This window comes from Phyllostomus hastatus, unplaced genomic scaffold, assembly GCF_019186645.2.
Source record: "Phyllostomus hastatus isolate PE091 unplaced genomic scaffold, TTU_PhHast_1.1 phas_contig_29, whole genome shotgun sequence".
Classification (NCBI taxonomy): Eukaryota; Metazoa; Chordata; class Mammalia; order Chiroptera; family Phyllostomidae; genus Phyllostomus; species Phyllostomus hastatus.
The window spans coordinates 5,474,765-5,489,177 of NW_025333835.1; the positions used below are offsets into that span (position 1 = coordinate 5,474,765).

The 14,413-nt window shown below is 39.5% G+C and overlaps 1 protein-coding gene across 4 annotated transcripts in view; it reads left to right on the forward strand.

Annotated features, from left to right (window-relative positions):
- VWA8 (von Willebrand factor A domain containing 8) overlaps nucleotides 1–14,413 on the forward strand; it is a 421,660-nt gene that overhangs the window by 255,492 nt on the left and 151,755 nt on the right. For all 4 annotated transcript variants that reach the window (XM_045839249.1, XM_045839250.1, XM_045839252.1 and 1 more), the window contains exon 29: nucleotides 5,114–5,313. In XM_045839249.1, coding sequence (XP_045695205.1) covers nucleotides 5,114–5,313 — 200 coding nt within the window. The remainder of the gene's footprint in view (nucleotides 1–5,113; nucleotides 5,314–14,413) is intronic.

The window sequence follows — 14,413 nt, forward strand, 5'->3', positions numbered from 1 at the left end:
CAATTAGGTATAATTTAAAACTCATTTCCTATAACAACCTAACAAAATACTGTTGTGGAACCGACATAAGCACTGCTAAGTTTGTATGCATGTGTCTGTTTCTCATTACAATTGTAGCACAAAGTTAAACACACCCAGGCATGTGCTAAAAATAGAAGGGAAAAAGAAAAAGGAGAAACATTGGATTTTTTGCCTGGGATTCCAGTTTGGTGATTGCATGAACCACGAAAGCAGGGCTGGAATAATTTGCAGTCATTAAACTTCTCATTGTAAAGAATGACAGAAAAAGGATGTGAACCTTTGGCATCTACATTTCTGGACTGTTGTCATTACCTACTTATTCATGCAATGTGCCCTGGTACCTGTTGGCAGAAGTGTCTCAATTAGTGGCAATTATTAAAGTGATGTAAACAGAAGTGAAAGCAGGGGGAAGGGAGAGTCTCTAAGGACTAAGATGGGGGTTGTTTAAGCAAACATTCATATGCAAGTTTTGTTCCTGTGAGTTCTATGGATATTGTTTATTCCTAAAATCAACTATATCGAATAAAAATATATGCTTTAAAAATGTGCAGGTTTTTTTTTTTTTTGGTTAACAGATTGGTGCTCTTATTAGTAGAGAATAAGTATGGATTTTTTGGATATGGTTTAAACTTTGGCCTTTGTCTCATATTTAGATTGTAACTAAGCATGCTATGAGCCTGTGCCCCATTGCCTGTGACAGGCTTCACTAATCAGGTGCAGCACTTTTCTCATTAAACCTTGTTACAGTTCTCACCAAACATTCCAAACAGCTGCTGCCAGTTAGTCAGAATTGGCCTTTAAAAGATGAAACTCCTTTTCTGTCCTGTATATAATTTAATCCTTTACTTAAGTATTGTCCACATTTAAAACTGAGTTTTGTATTGTTTTCTTCTTCTTTACTTATTCTGTATTTGTAAAAAAAAACATTTCTTGCATTAAAATCAGATGATACAGCTATAACTATAGATATAGATAGATATGTTTGAGCCAAAGACCAAGCAGCACTTAATGCTTGCAAGATGAGAGAACAGTTAATAAGTTTAACTACACTTGTGCTAATACTTTCACTCTCTTCCCTGGTAGCTTATACTGTGTGCAAAGGTACTCAGTAAATGTTGAATTGAATGGATTTGTGCTGATAATGGAAACATTAAAAAGATTCTTAAGTTATAAATTATGTGATTCTATCTGATATTTGGAACTGTAACAGAACACAGTCTCCTGAATAATGTCTTCTTCTGCATTTTCCATTGACTTGTGTTTCTTATCAATGTTAGCTATTTTATTTAAGTTTTCTATGTCATTGCATATAGTATTTGGTCTTTGTAGACATGGCACACACACACAAACAATATATGTCTACATATGCTCCAAATTTTCTAGGATAATTCCAAATGTTACATCTCATCATATGAGGTCTGTCCGGAAAAGGTACAGCCATTCTTAAAATAACAAGGACAGTTTGCACAACATTACTGTTATCTGGCAGCCAAGGAAATTGGACTGGAATTCGAATGCATGAACAATAACAACTTCACTGTATTAGTCAGTGGGGTGATAGACACCACACAGTGTACTGTGTGTACTGTGTGGCCACTGAAAATGGATGAGAGGGCTTCTGGCCAAGATAGATACACTTTGCCTCCTTATTTAATCAAAAGAAGGTCAACAACAAAGTTAAAAACAAAAAATAACCAAAATTGCCAGAAAATTGAATTGTATGGAAGTCCGACAATGAAGGAATTAAAGAAGAAACATTTATCCAAACCCGTAGGAGAGGCAGAGATAGACATCCAGGGTGGAGAGGATGCCCAGCATTGTGGTAGCTGGCAGACTGAGGAGGGTGAAGAGGGTGAGGAGGAGGCGGCTGACAGAGTGAGCAATCCCACATTTGCATGCAAATAAACCAGGAGGAACAACTGGGGAGCAAGACAGACTGTGCAACCCAGGGTCCCAGCATGGGAAAATAAAGCCTCAAAACCTCTGAATAAAAAAACCTGTGGGGGTTCACGTGGCAGGAAAAGCTCCTAGCTTCACAGGAGAGTTTGTTGGAGAGACCCACAGGGTCCTACAGTGTACACAAACCTACCCAACCGGGAATCAGCAGCAGAAGGGCCCAATTAATTTGTGGGTACTGGGGGAAGTGACCGAAAGCCAGCAGAGAGCCGGGCAAATGCAGTTGTTCCCTCTCAGACCCCTCCCACACATACAGCACCACAACCCAGCAAAGTGGGTTGCCTCTCCCTAGTGAATACCTAAGGCTCCGCCCCTTACAACACAACAGGTGCACTGAGACAAAGAAATATGGCCCAAATAAAACAACAGATCAAAACTCTAAAAATAGAACTAAGCAAGGAGGAGATAGCCAACATAGCCAACATATCAGATGCAGAGTTCAAAACACTGGTAATCAGGATGCTCAAAGAACTGGCTGAGTATGGTAGCAAAACAGAGGGAAAAGTGAAGGCTATGAAAATTGAAATACAGGAAAATGTACAGGGAATCAAGAGTGAAGGGAAGAAAACCAGGACTCAAATCAACAATTTGGAACAGAAGGAAGAAATAAACATTCAACCAGGACACAATGAAGAAACAAGAATTCAGAAAAGTGAGGAGAGGCTTACAAATCTCTGGGACAACCTGAAATGTTCCAATACCTGAATTATAGGGGGTGCCAGAAGGAGAAGAGGAAGAGCAAGAAACTGAAAACTTATCTGAAAAAATAATGAAGAAGAACTTCCCCAATCTGGCAAAGGAAATAGACTTTCAGGAAACCCAGAGAGTCCCAAAGAAGTTGGACCCAAGGAAGCACACATGAAGGCACACCATAGTTACATTACCCAAGATTAAAGAGAAGGGGAGAATCTTAAAAACAGCGAGAGAAAAGGTGACAGTTACCTACCAAGGAGTTCCCATAAGACTATCAGCTGATTGCTCCAAAGAAACCTTGCAGGCAAGAAGAGGCTGGCAAGAAGTATTCCAGGTTATGAAAGGCAAGGACCTACATCCAAGATTACTCTATCCAGCAAGGGTATCATTTAGAATGGAAGGGCAGATAAAGTGCTTCCCAGATAAGGTCAGGTTCAAGGAGTTCATCATCACCAAGCTCTTATCATATGAAATGTTAAAGGGACTTAGAAAAAGAAAAAGATAAAAAATTATGAAACAGTAAAATGACAACAAACTTACAAATATCAACAACCAAACCTGAAAAAAACAAAAATGAACTAAGCAAACAACTAGAACAGGAACAGAATCACAGAAATGGAGATCACATGGAGGGTTATCAGCCAGGAGAGGGTGGGGGGGATGATGGGAGTAAAGGTATAGGGAATAAGAAGCACAAATGGTAGGTACATAATATGCAGGGAGAGGCTAAGAATAGTATAGAAAATGGAGAAGCCAAGAACTCATATGGAAACCCACTGACACTAAGTGAGGGGGGGATGCTGGTGGGAGGGGCAGTGCAAGGTGGAGTGGAATAAAGGGAAGAAAAAATGGGTCAACTGTAATAGCATAATAAAATATATTTAAAAATAAACAAAATGAGGGAGTAGAGCAATGAATCTACACCAAATTTTGCATTAAGCTTGAACATTTCTCTGTGGAAACTATTCAGATGATTCAGAAGGCTGTAGCTATGATCAACTGGTGATGGGCAGGTTCATCACGATGATGCACTTGCTCATACATCACATCTTGTGCAGAGTTTTTTTTGGCATAACATCAAATCACCCAGGTGACTCAGCCCTCCTACAGCTCAGATTTGGTGCCCTGCAACTTCTGGCTTTTCCCAAAACTAAAATCACCTTTGAAAAGGAAGAGACTTCAGACCATTGATGAGATTCAGGAAAACACAACATGGCAGCTTACAGTGATTGGGATACTTGGTAAGGTCCCAAGGGGGCCTTTGAAAGGGACTGAGGCATCATTGTCCTGTTATAATATTTCTTGTATCTTGTATCTTCTTCAATAAATGTCTCTATTTTTCATATTACATGGCTGGATACCTTTTGGACAGACCTTGTATTTTATGTTTTATTTTGAAGTTCAGAAAATGTGACCACTGTCAAATAGATACCTGGATGAGGAGCAATACTGATACCATTTATTATGCAAAAGCAACTTAATCCCATACCATACGTAGAGATTATGGAAACACAGTCTATTGCCTGACTGACTACTCAAAGTGAGGCCCTCAAACCAACAGCATAGGCATCTCATGGGAGCTTGTTGGAAAGGCTGATTCTTAAACCCACCCCAGACCTACTCAATCAGAATCTACATTTTCATTAGATCCCTCGCGATTCATATGATCTTAATAGTTGAAGAAGCACGAGAGAGAATTCAGAAAATGGACCTAGTCAAGTACTCAGATTGAAAATAGAGATTTTATTTTATTTTATTTTTATTGAATTATAATTGGTATATAACATTGTATTAGTTTCAGGTATACAACATAAATATTTGATATTTATATTGTGAAATGATCACCACAATAAGTCTAGTTAACATTTGTCACCATACACAGTTACACATTTTTGTGTGTATATGATGAGAAGGAATGGAGATATTGTAATAAAAATATTTAAAAGATAAAGTTTGGAAAATTAGATCCATAAAGCTAAGAATAAAATATAGAATTACTTATTTAAAGCAAGAAAAGCTTCAGGATCTAGTAATTATCTAGGAAATGCAAGATTAGCAGGTAGCTGTTGACCAGCTTTTGTCCATCTAAATGAACAATAAAACAAGAGAAAACAGACCTTTATTGAAGCACAAAGCACTTTGCTTTCATACAAGGAAGAATTTCCTGCATTGGGAAGTTTTAAATATTTAATGGTATAATTATTAGATATTATGGAATTCTTTGGGGAAAAAATGCTTCCTCAAATACATAGGTGTGGTCCCATCTACATTTAGAGTAGGAACTAAATTACTGCTCATGGTCTTTTCAGTCTAACCAATACATCTACAAATCATCTGTTCACTTCCAACTGTTCTTAGTCTCATGGTTCAGTTTTCAATGGACCTTTTGACTAGTCAGAAAGTCTGTTGCAGATCACAAAATAACGCCTTTTTGTCATTTCAGAAAATGAGGAAGATACTCTGTATGTAGTTGCATGCAATCCTGTTTCCTTATACTTTATGAATATGGCTGGGAAAAGTGGCTACTTTGTGGATTTTTTTGACATCTTCCCAAGAACTGCCAGTGGAATTTGGCACCCATTTGTGACAGTGGCACCCCTGGGAAGTCCCCTCAAGGGTCAGGTGATTCTCCATGAGCAGCAGGTAATGTACCCAACGCCATTCTCGTGGTACTCACATGCCAAGGGCAACTGATGTGGAGAAAAAGGCATAAATGATTTGCAACCTATAACTGTTTTTATAAAGATAAAAGAAAGGTGCTGGAGGGAAGGTCCAAAGTTATCTTTTATCAGTACCACAAAATCAGGCTATCTTGCTCTCTACAGAGACTTCAGGATGACCTGTAAGTATGGAAACATGTAAGTAAGGGCTTCTCATCCCTGACTTTTATGGCCAAGTAATTCTTTGTTGTAAAGCTTGCATCCTCTTTGAACAACAAACAAGTAAACCAACAAATAAATATGCCAATTTCAGGTAGTATGTGTTTCACATTTTGTGTGTATTTTAATTAGTGAGAATTCTAAAGGTCTAAAGTAATCTGTACTTTACCAATAGAAAGGAATGTAATAGAAACCAGATAACAGTCTAAGGCAGGGGTCCCCAGCCTCTGGTTCACGGACTGGTACCAGACCAGGCCTGTTAGCACCCTGGCACACAGAAGGAGGCGAGCTTGAATGTAAAGCGCTTGCTTCATCTGGACACCATCCCCCTACCCTAGTCCATGGAAAAATTGACTTTCATGAAACTGGTCCCTGATACCAAAAAGGTTGGGGACCACTGGCCTAAGGAGTGATAGGGGTCATTAGGAGGAGTTGGGAGGGTGAACAATATTGAGGTAACATTTCATCTGAGACCTGAATGACATTATTTACACAGAGGGTGCCACATAATGCACTGCATAAAATTGTCTTAGTCCATTTGGGCTGCTGTAACAGAGAAACTGTAGACTAGGTAGCTTATACACACTGGAAGTTTTTTACCCATCATTCTGAAAGCTGAGAAGTCCAAGATAGAGGCATTGGCAGAGTTAATGTCTCATGAGGGACCACTCCTTAGATAACCATGTTTTCCCTGTCACCTCACTTGACGAAGGAGTGAGGGATTTCTTTGGTGTCTCTTTTATTTATTTATTTATCTATCTATTTATTTATTTATTTTATTTATTGGGGTGACATTGGTTAATAAATCAGACAGGTTTCAAGTCTACACCTCTATAATATACCACCTTCATACTGAATCATGTACTCACCACCCAAAGTCAAGCCTCCTTTTGCCGTCTGCTATCTTCTACTCTCTGGCATTGACTATACTATTGTTTGTGTCTCTTTGGGCTTTGGGGTTTTTTTCTTAGTCTCTTTACCTTTTCACCCAGCTCCCCAACCCCTCCCTTCTGACAAGTGTCAGTCTGTTCTCTGTATCTGAGTCTGTTTCTATTTTGTTTTTTTATTTTGTTCATTAGATTCCACATATAAGAGAAATCATATGATATTTGTCTTTCTCTAAGTTGCTTGTTCCACTTACTATAATACTCTCAAGGTTCATCCATGCTGTCACAAAGGTAGGGTATCCTTCTATTTTAGTCAGTTAGTATTTCATTGTGTAAATTTGCCACAGCTTTTTTATCTGTTCTTCTACTGATGGAAACTTGGGCTGCTTCCAGATCTTGGCTCTTATAAATAATGCTGCAATGAACATAGGAGTGCATATATTCTTTCAAATTAATGTTTTGAGTTTCTCTGGGTACATTCTCATAAGTAGAATTGCTGGGTCATAAAACAGTTCCATTTTTAATTTTTTAAGGAAACTCCATGCTGTTTTCCACAATGGATGCACCAATCTACATTCCCACTAACAGTGCATGAGGGTTCCTCTTTTTCCACATCCTCTCCAACACTTGTTGTTTGTTGATTTATTGATGATAGTCATTCTGACAGGTGTGAGGTGGTATGTCATTGTGGTTTCAATGTGCATTTCTCTGATGATTACTAACGTTGAGCATCTTTTCATGTGCCTATTGGCCATCTGTGTGTCCTCTTTATAGAACTGTCAATTCAGGTCCTTTGCTCATTTTTTAATTGGATTGTTTGTTTTCTTGGTGGTGAGTTAGTTGTACAAATTGTTTATAAATTTTGAAAATTAACCCCTTATCAGATGTATCTTTGGCAAATATGTCCTCTCATTCAGTGGGTTTTCTTTTCATTTTGTTGATGGTTTCTTTTGCTGTGCAAATGCTTTTTAGTTTGATGTAGTCCCATTTGTTTATTTTATCATTTGTTTTCCTAGGCCAAGGAAATATATCAGAAAAAATATTGCTCTAAGAGATGTCTGAGATTTTACTACCTATGTCTTTTTCTAGGACATTCATGGCAAAGAGGTGGTCTAGTTTCATTGTTGTTTTGTTTTGTTTTTATGTATCTATCCAATTTTCCCAATACCATTTATTGAATAGACATTTTGTACCCCATTTTATCTTCTTGCCTCATTTATCAAATATTAATTTACCATAAAAGTGTGGGTTTATTTCTGGGCTTCCTGTTCTGTTCCATTGATCTAGATGCCTGTTTTTTATGCTGGTACCATGCTGTTTTGATAATAATGGCCTTCTAGTATAATTTGATATCAGGTAGTGTGATTCCTCCAACTTTGTTCTTCCTTCTCAAGATTGCTGTGGCTATTTGTGGTCTTTTGTAGTTCCATATAAATTTTTGGAATTTTTTGTAGTTCTGTGAGATATGCCATTGGTGTTTTAATAGGAGTTACATTGAATCTATGGATTCCTTTGGGTACTATGGACATTTTAATGATGTTCATTTTTCCTATCCGTGAACATAGTATATGCTTCCATTTATTTGTATCTTCCTCAATTTCTTTCTTTAGTAACCTATAATTTTCTGAGTACAGATCTTTTACCTCCTTGGTTAAATTTATTTCTAGGTATGTTATTTTTTATTGCAATTATAAATAGGATTTTTTTTCTTAGTTTCTCTTTCTGACAGTTAATTATTGGTGTATAAAAATCCCACCAATTCCTAAAGATTATTTTTGTATCCTGCCACTGTACTGAATTCATTTATTATTTCCAGTAGTTTTCTGGTGGAGTCTTTAGTGTTTTCTTTATATAGCATCATCTCATTAGCAAAGAATGACAGTTTTACTTCTGCCTTTCTAATTTGAATGCCTTTTATTTCTTCTTGTCTGTTTGCCATGGCTAGGACTTCCAGTACTATGTTGAATAAGAATGGTGAAAACAGACATCCCCATCTTGTTCTTGATCTCAAGGGAAATGTTCTTGCCTGTTGAACATGATGTTGGCTGTGAGTTTGTCATATATGGCCTTTATTACATTGAAGTATGTTCCCTCTATTCTTTGCAAAGAGTTTTTTTTATATAAATCAGTGCTGGATTTTATTAAATGCTTTTTCTGCATCTATTGAAATAATCATGTGATTTTTGTCCTTAATTTTTTATGTGCTGTATCATTTGTAGTGGTTTGTGAATATTGTACCAACCTTGCATTGATGGAATAAATTCCACTTGATCATGGTGCATAATATTTTTAATGTATTGCTATATCTGGTTTGCTAATATTGAGGGGGGTGTTCATAGATGTATGTTCATTGGTGATAATAGTGTAAAATTTTCTTTATTTATAGGGTCTTTATCTGGTTTTGAAATTAGGATAATGCTGGCTTCATAAAATGAGTTTGGGAGTCTTCTCTCTGTTTGAATTCTTTGGAACAGTTTGAGGAAGGGAGGTATTAGTTCATATTTGAATGTTTGGTAAATTTCACCTGTGAAGCCATCCAGTCTAGGACTCTTGTTTGCTGGAAGGGTTTTTTCTTTTTTTCTGAATTTATTTCTTAAAAATATCTTAAATTAATTTTTATTTTAAGTACTTTTATTAATTACGCAATTACAGTTGTCCATTTTTTTCTCTTCTTTATTCCCCTCCACCTTGCACTGCCCCTCCCACCAGCATCCCCCCCTCACTTAGTGTCAGTGGGTTTCCATATGAGTTCTTGGCTTCTCCATTTTCTATACTATTCTTAGCCTCTCCCTGCATATTATGTACCTACCATTTGTGCTTCTTATTCCCTATACCTTTACTCCCATCATCCCCCCCACCCTCTCCTGGCTGATAACCCTCCATGTGATCTCCATTTCTGTGATTCTGTTCCTGTTCTAGTTGTTTGCTTAGTTCATTTTTGTTGTTTTTCAGGTTTGGTTGTTGATATTTGTAAGTTTGTTGTCATTTTACTGTTTCATAATTTTTTATCTTTTTCTTTTTCTAAGTCCCTTTAACATTTCATATAATAAGAGCTTGGTGATGATGAACTCCTTGAACCTGACCTTATCTGGGAAGCACTTTATCTGCCCTTCCATTCTAAATGATACCCTTGCTGGATAGAGTAATCTTGGATGTAGGTCCTTGCCTTTCATAACCTGGAATACTTCTTGCCAGCCTCTTCTTGCCTGCAAGGTTTCTTTGGAGCAATCAGCTGATAGTCTTATGGGAACTCCTTGGTAGGTAACTGTCACCTTTTCTCTCGCTGTTTTTAAGATTCTCCCCTTCTCTTTAATCTTGGGTAATGTAACTATGGTGTGCCTTCATGTGTGCTTCCTTGGGTCCAACTTCTTTGGGACTCTCTGGGTTTCCTGAAAGTCTATTTCCTTTGCCAGATTGGGGAAGTTCTTCTTCATTATTTTTTCAGATAAGTTTTCAGTTTCTTGCTCTTCCTCTTCTCCTTCTGGCACCCCTATAATTCAGGTATTGGAACATTTCAGGTTGTCCCAGAGATTTGTAAGCCTCTCCTCACTTTTCTGAATTCTTGTTTCTTCATTGTGTCCTGGTTGAATGTTTATTTCTTCCTTCTGTTCCAAATTGTTGATTTGAGTCCTGGTTTTCTTCCCTTCACTCTTGATTCCCTGTACATTTTCCTGTATTTCAATTTTCATAGCCTTCACTTTTCCCTCTGTTTTGCTACCATACTCAGCCAGTTCTTTGAGCATCCTGATTACCAGTGTTTTGAACTCTGCATCTGATATGTTGGCTATGTTGGCTATCTCCTCCTTGCTTAGTTCTATTTTTAGAGTTTTGATCTGTTGTTTTATTTGGGCCATATTTCTTTGTCTCAGCGCACCTGTTGTGTTGTAAGGGGCGGAGCCTTAGGTATTCACTAGGGAGAGGCAACCCACTTTGCTGGGTTGTGGTGCTGTATGTGTGGGAGGGGTCTGAGAGGGAACAACTGCATTTGCCCTGGCTCTCTGCTGGCTTTCGGTCACTTCCCCCAGTACCCACAAATTAATTGGGCCCTTCTGCTGCTGATTCCCGGTTGGGTAGGTTTGTGTACACTGTAGGACCCTGTGGGTCATCTCTAACAAACTCTCCTGTGAGACTCAGTATTTCTCCTGCCCCCAGACCCCCACAGGTTTTTATAGCCAGAGGTTCTAAGGCTTTCTTTTGATGTGCTAGAAGCGTGGGGTTCATGGTCTGTGTTCCTTTGCACGCATATGTGGACTGACAGCTGCCACCTTGCACCCGTTGAACCCGCCACTGCTTTGCCCACCTTGTCCTCCCGCTGCCACGTTGCTGGGTGTCCTCTCCACTCTGGCTGCCCATCTCCACCCCTCTTACCAGTCTGAATGAATGTTTCTTCTTTAACTCCTTGGTTGTTGGACTTACATACAGTTCAATTTTCTGGCATTTCTGGGTTGTTTTTAAATGTGTTATTGTCCTTCTTTTGGTTGTGTGTGGAGACAAAGTATTTCTCCCTGTGTCTCCATCTTGACCAGAAGTTCTAGATAGAGTAGTCCTTGCTTTTCCTCATTTTCAGTCCCTCTGACCTGAAGTGTTTTTCTTGAGAAATTAGCTGACAGCCTTATAGAAGCTCCTTTGTAGGTAACTGTCTTTCTCTTGCTGCTTTTAGGATTCTTTCTTTGTCTTGAACCTTTGCCATTTTTATTGTGTGTCTTGGTGTGGGCTTCTTTGGGTTCATTTTATTTGGTACTCTCTGTGCCTTCTGGGCTTGTGTGTCTTTTTCTTTCACCAAGTTACTGAAGTTTTCAACCATTATTTCTTCAAAAAGGTTCTTTATCGTTTGCTGTCTGTTCTCCTTTTGGTACCCCTAAGATGCAGATGTTATAGTTGATGCTGTCCAAGAGGTCCCTTAGGCTTTCCTCTTTGATTTTTTTTTCTTTTTATTGCTTTGCTTGGGTGTTTTCTGTTAACTTGTCCTCTAAATCATTGATTTGATCCTCTATTTTATCTAACCCTTGGTACATCCTTTCTACTGTAGTATTCATTTAAGATATTGCAGTCTTCATTATGACTGTTTTTTTATGGGTGTTATGTCCTTTTTGATTTTTACTCTAAGTTCTCACTGAGATCATTTATTCTTTTCCTAAAGTCCTTGAGCATTTTTGGTTTTAAATTCTGCACCTGGTATCTTGGTTGCTTCAATTTAATTTCTTTTTCTGGATATTTCTCTTATTCTTTAATTTGAGGCATATTTCTTTGTCTCCATTTTTTGTCTCTGTGTATTAGATAGATCTGCTGTGACTCCCAAACTTGTTAGGATGGCTGTATGATGTAGTTGTCTTGTGGGGCTCAGTGGTGCAGTCTTCCAGATCACTTAACCTAGGTGCTCCAGCAATATCTCCTGTTTGGGTTAAGAGTGCCCTCCTATTATAGTTGAGTCTTGAATGCTGTTGGCTTATTTGTGGGTGGAGCTAACCCTCAGGCTGGCTGACTGTAAGGATAGACCTCGATCACCCTATATGAGTTGCTGTGCAGGGGCTGCCACCCAAGGCAGAGTTGTTCCCAGCAGGTTCTTGTGCCTGCTGCAGCCCCTGTTTGAGTGTGAAGTTGTGTGGTTAGTTGGATAGAGCACTGGTGTGGTATGAAGCCCATCGCTCATTGTGTTGGTTGTGGATCTGCTTGGGTGGCATTCTGGTGCAGGTCAATATCAGGCATTGTCTATAACCAGACTTGAGCTACCTATTTGAAGCTACCACAATATTCACTGTTTGTGACTGCATCTACTCTGCCTGGGTGCATGTGGGAAGGGCCAAGCTGGCCACAAGGATTGGGCTCCTCTAGCTCTGAGCTAGGGGCAGATCAGTAAAAGGTCCAAGGCTCCTTGATGTCTACCTCCACCTGTTGGCTACTTTACCACCCCCTTAGGTTACCTGGTATTCTCCCAGAGCCTTCCAAAGAAAAACTGTAGAGTGGGCCCAGGCTGATCACAACCCACAAACCTTCCACAAGGTACGAGCTTGGTAGGACAGGTTGACTGGGATCGGGAGAGTGGGGCTAATGGATCTCCTGCTTGGGAGAGGTGTGGTCAGGAACTCAATGTGGGGAAAGTGGCCACCTACTGCAGAGCCGTACCTCTCAGTCTCTGCCATAGTCTCTGACCTTAGCTACCGTAGGGGGAGCGCATCACAGGTTCAGGTTGGGTCCAGCCAGCTGGCCCCACTGCAGGAGCAAGCTCATCAGGGCAGAGCCCTTAGGGCTTGGTGGAACAAATTGAAAGAGTCTCCCTCTGGGGTTGGTGCCCTCCAAGCCTGCAGGAAGGTGACAAGCACATCACCTTCCTCTATTCCACAACTGCACAACTCAGTACTCATCCACGTCTGGGATAAGGACCTCTGAGGGAGACACACTCTGAAGATCCCAGCTCTGGGTAGCATTCCCTTCTCCCTATTGAACTGAGCTCAGCATGCTGGGAATACTGGGACTTGGGAAGATAGATGAGAAGAGTCTCCCATTGGAGGTGCTGCTAGCTGAGCCTGCAGAAGGGAGGCAAAACTGGCCTCCCTGTTCCAAAACCTGAGAGTCTACCAAAAGCTTCTCCAGAAAAAGAATGCACCAAAGGTCTAGGTTAGTTCACTCCCCAGGCTGGTGCTACAAGAATAGGAGTGCTCAACCCTGGAAAGATGGCCCCTGAAGGTGTTATGGGATAGGGACTTGGCATAGGGACCTCAGTGGCTGACCCTCCAGATCTCTCTTCAGAGCCATACTACCCAGACATTCTCTCTATGACTCCCATATGCCCTGAATTCCCCTCCATCTACTAGAGCCCTGGGTGAATGTTTGAGGGCTAGATGGCCCTTTAAGATGCTATACATCTGGGTTTCTAGCAGACTTCTTCTTCTCCTAGGTGGACAGAGTCCCCACCTGCTGATTTTCACAGCCAGATACTATTCAGGCATTTCTTCCTGGCTCTGATAATCTAGGTTAGAGATCCCAGTGTAGTGCTGAGACCCCACATTCCTCAAGGGGTAGTTTGCAGCTGGGGTATCCCTTCAGCTTCTCAGCCACCACACTTGGGTGCAGGGGCCAGCTCTCTCCATGTCTCTGCCCTTCTCGTCAGTCTCTATGTGGCTTCTTCTGTAAACCTTGGTTATAATACTCCTGTTCAGATGTCCTTCTGTTGATTATTCAAGTTGATTTCTCTATAATTAAGCTGTAAAACTGGTTTGTAAAATAGGTGTAATAGCTTCCACCTGTTACATAACCATCTTGGACTCCTGGTATCTCTTTCATAAAGATTCCATCTTTATGAACTCTTAAAGGCCCCACCGCCTAGTATACTGGGGCTTGAAATTTCACCATATTAATCTGGGGAGACATAAACATTCAGTCCATTACAGGAATACAATGAGATCATTTAGTATCTAGTGATGATCAAGTTGTATCCATCACTACTATTCTAAGATAGAACTAGTGAAAAGTACAAATGCCCAGAATTAAGCTAAAAATAACTCAGAACAGAAGATATAGTTCAAAAGACAGGCTGTGTGTGTTTCAGTTAGTAAGAACTGTAAAGGTCTAAGTTATCTGTACTATACCAGTAGAAAGGAGTGTAATCCTTCTGTATAACTATTACCCACCTAATATATACCAAAGAATTCTATTCATTCAACAAGTAGACATTGTGTGTGTATGTACTACTGGGGATACTACAGTGAAACAAAACAACAAAAATCCTTGTTCTCAAAAGCTTACATTGTGGCATAGGAAGATAGACAATAAGCAAAATAAATAATTAAATTATACCTTAAGTTAAAAAATAAAAAACCAGAGAGAATAAAACAGAAGGCTGGAAGGAAGATTTCCACTTAAAATAACATGGTGGGCAAGGATTTCTTAAATGAAAAGATCATATTTAAGCAAAGACTTGGTAGAAACAAGGGAAGAACAGGTATCTGGAAGAGACTTCCAGGTAAAGGGAATTATAAG